We start from the raw sequence: 3,908 nt of genomic DNA, 5'->3' as shown, positions 1-3,908 counted from the left end.
AGCAAAGTCTTCTTTGCTCACCAGGTATCTTGTTCTTTTCATAATTTAGGATTTATACCTTGCTGTAGTCTGCTTCTATTTTATTTTATGCTCAACTAATGTTATTAGTCCTTGGCTGCTGTAATTGTTCTCTTTCATGTATATATTAATGATCCTGCTGTTTACCAAATCAAAGCTTACTGAATTGTGAATTTTACTTGAACTATTCAAGAAAAACGCAATATCTCGTGTGCCGGTTTTGTCACCGTTTCATCGAATGAATGTTGCTTTACACTTTGTTTTCGTTCATTGATTTTTCTTGTTTGGAATCATTCTTTCTCGAGAAGTCGGGATCAAATTTGAAGTGAATTTATTGAATTACGCTTCTATTTTTCTTATTATTACAAATTCTAGCCCCTTAAATTCAGTTGTGACTTCCCATATCATTTTTGGTTTAATCTTCCTTGCTGCAGGTCTTGCAGTCATGTCCTTAATTCATCGATGATTATTTCTTCTCAATGGTTATGCTCATTCCTCATACATTTCTGGTGCATTAGATTTTCTGATGATAAGGCCCAACAAATGAGTTTGTCTCTGTTTCAATTTCTAACTTTTCATGTTCAATAAGTGCATTTTATGAGTGCCCATGATCTGCTTTAATTTGCATCTGCATTCCTTAAATTCTTTTTTTATGAGTTCCCATGTTCAATAAGTGCATTTTATGAGTGCCCATGAGTGCCCATGACTTTAAAGCTGATGATGACAATGTAAATGTAAGTTTTTGCTTGCTCAGTTATTCCTCACTAGTGTTATTACTCTTTTTTTTCCTTATAATTTGTAAAGACAACATGTGTGCACAAAATTACAGGTTTAATTTATTTAGAATTCAAGCTTTTAATTCAACTTGGATCTTCTGAAGGTTGGAGATGGAGTTGGTGGAGGTGGTGTTTCTCTTGCTGGTACATGGTGGGACAAAAAGGCATTGTCTATTGCAGAAGAGGTCTCGATGTCATTTGAAGCTCCAATTCTTTTAGAATGAGACTGCACATGCTACTGATGCAGTAGATTTCTTTTCTGTTTTTTACATGAATCCTGCTGTTCTGAGATCTTTTCAAAAGAATTGTCCGGGGTTTTTGTATCTAACCAAACATAATTCACGTGTCCAGTTCTCCTAGCATGGGCCGATATTCGAGCATTTTTCTTCCGAATATCAAAGCACGCTTTGGATGAAGTCGAGCTTCTTTGGAGCTGTACCCGAGTAAACATATCATTGGAGGTAGTCTTTTAACTTTTTATGAATTATTGTGATCTTATATCTTGCAATTTATGGATGTTATGTATGTTAAACCAGATATATAATTGTACCAGTTCTACTTTGTTTTTTTCATTGAACAATTGATTACTATCTAAATGCTTAAAAAACTAAACAATGCATTGTCCTTGCAAACATTTCATAGTAACATATCATGCTTGTCATCAATCTAGGTGTCATCTCCTGGAGTCGAAAGAGTTGTTCGAATTCCTGAAGATCTCGACCGCTTCAAAGACCGTCCCATGTATGTGAAGTACACTACTGACGGTGATCAAGAATCTGATGGTATCTTCAGGCTCATCTCATTTGATCTAGACTTGTGCAATTGCACTTGGGGAATTGCAGATGTGAAGAAGAACAGACATCAAGCAGGCAAAGGTAGACCTTTAAACAATAAACAAAGAGAATGGAGGCTACAAACTTCTTTTGATTCGTTGCGCATTGTTCGATTACATTCGAGTCATTAATTAAATTAATCCTTGAGATTATAAACAATCACAAAGTGATAAAGAGTTATCAAACTGTGAGCAATTTCCACATTGCAATGTATTTACAAGCCAATGGTCAGTATCATCAGTGAATAACATTTGTGCTTGTCAATAGAATGAATTCACTACCATGATATATATATATATTCTTTTGATTTAGCAGTAAACGTGTCATTTTGCTTTGGTCATCATTCACAATGTTGAGCAAGTTTTGCAAATTTTCATATTCTGTTATGCCTTAGAGAATAATAAGCAACGCACACACATTCAAATTTTCGTATTCTGTTTTGCAAATTTAAACATGGACACCTTCCCTTACTACAAAATCAAACACAAGAATCAAACAACATTACAAAATTGTATTCTGTTGAGCAATAATAAGCAATACACACACATTCAAATTTTTCAGTGATACAGTAGGGGTAAAAAAATAATAACATTACAAAAATCAAACAACATGAACACTTTCCCTTACTACAAAAATCAAACACAAAAAAATATCTCCCCATCAAAACATAATCAACACAAACTTAGAAGATGAACATAAACATAAATTTGTTTGTTTTTCCTCCACGAACATGAACAGAAATACGAAATCAAAAATTAAATCTTAATAACAAACATAAGCAACACAAATTTAGAACATGAACATGAACACAATTTTTTTTGTTTCCCTCCACGAACATGAACACAAATGTGAACACAAAAATTAAACCTAGAGTTATATAAGAAACTTGCATCACCATACGATTCCCTGAAAAATTAAAATGGATAATACATGAGAAATTCACAACACCAATAATCGTAATCATTAAGTATTGAGAAAAAAAATAACAACTTACCTCATAAATCATTGCACTGGCTTGTAAAACCTATAGAAGAACTATGATGCTTGTCCAGATTGATAGATATAGAATTTGAATTCACCTATGAAAAAAGATTTTAGTTTAATTAAATCATCATTTGAAATTAAATGATTGAAATTCCTAATTTGGACATTAATGACAGTTACAAGAGAATTACCACGCTCTCTTGTGTGCAATGATCATCTTGCACAAATTTTTTAGCTGATGCATCTTCCTTTGTTTGTGCCTTCTGCCAATAATAACATGGGTGTCATACACTAAAAAAAAAGTTAATCGAAAACAAAAACTAAACAAGTAATGATTATGATACTAGTTAAAAATACCTTTTTCTTGTTTCTAATTATTATTTCTTCAACTTTTGACTTCTTCCTCTTTGATGGTGGACGACCCTTACTCCGCACCTTCAAAGGAGTGAGAAATTGTTGGTGTGGCACAATAGTCGCCTTCGACAACGTAGGTGTAAAATTTTTCTTACAAGTTGTGTTGTCCATCAACTTCTCAATTGCATCATCCACATATTTCATCAACAAGTTGAACTTGTCATTTGACTCCGCTCCAAGTTCTGGGACTTTAGAAAAATGAGAGCACAACTTAGTGAACCGCAGCTTCTCCTCACTTGTTTGTGGGTCATCGTAACAGTTTTGTACATACGTATGCATGCGTTTGATGTCTTTCCTCCATCGTGGTAAAATATACCTAGAAGGAATGTCTTTCACATTCTGTTCAATAAGCACCTTGAAAATATGCCTACAATAATCCCCTTAAACTCAAACAACTGACACGAGCATTTAATATCAAATTCTTCCTCGTTAGTGTAGACATTGTATACCACTTGCTTTCTAAATGCACCTTCCTTCCCCTTGAGAATGTCGGACACCTGAAATGAGCAGACCGCCCCATTTGAACCAATTAAATTCAGATTGCAATATATCATGCCGCGCAACTCATCTTGAAACAATTTAAAAATTTCATTTGTGTATGCTTCTTGTAGTTGCTTCTCAAAATAGCAATCGGTGATTAATGGAAAGCACGAGTTAAATGAAGCAAAATCAGCTTTGTTCTCCTTCTCAATCTTACTTTTGAAGGCATTATCATATTGCTCAACAAATTGCTTCAATGAGGTCGTCGGACCAACATAACCATCAAAAAATGCATTTACGCTTTCACTTCTTTGAATGGTAGACATTCCCGCCCAAAATATGCCTTTCACATATACAGGAGCCCAACGATCACGAATTTTGAATAGAGAATTCAACCATTCAT

General features: G+C 34.1%; 1 protein-coding gene across 1 annotated transcript; it reads left to right on the top strand.

Moving 5' to 3' along the window:
• The first annotated feature begins 710 nt into the window (after positions 1 to 710).
• Positions 711 to 1,758, top strand: LOC120263180. Its single transcript, XM_039271070.1, has 5 exons — positions 711 to 752; positions 878 to 987; positions 1,042 to 1,055; positions 1,146 to 1,255; positions 1,465 to 1,758. The coding sequence occupies exons 1-5, from the start codon at positions 711 to 713 to the stop codon at positions 1,756 to 1,758; spliced, it is 570 nt and encodes a 189-aa protein (XP_039127004.1).
• Positions 1,759 to 3,908: the final 2,150 nt, after the last annotated feature.

Source organism: Dioscorea cayenensis, chromosome 6, assembly GCF_009730915.1.
Source record: "Dioscorea cayenensis subsp. rotundata cultivar TDr96_F1 chromosome 6, TDr96_F1_v2_PseudoChromosome.rev07_lg8_w22 25.fasta, whole genome shotgun sequence".
NCBI classification, from domain to species: domain Eukaryota; kingdom Viridiplantae; phylum Streptophyta; class Magnoliopsida; order Dioscoreales; family Dioscoreaceae; genus Dioscorea; species Dioscorea cayenensis.
This window is presented reverse-complemented; position numbering and strand designations above follow the sequence as displayed.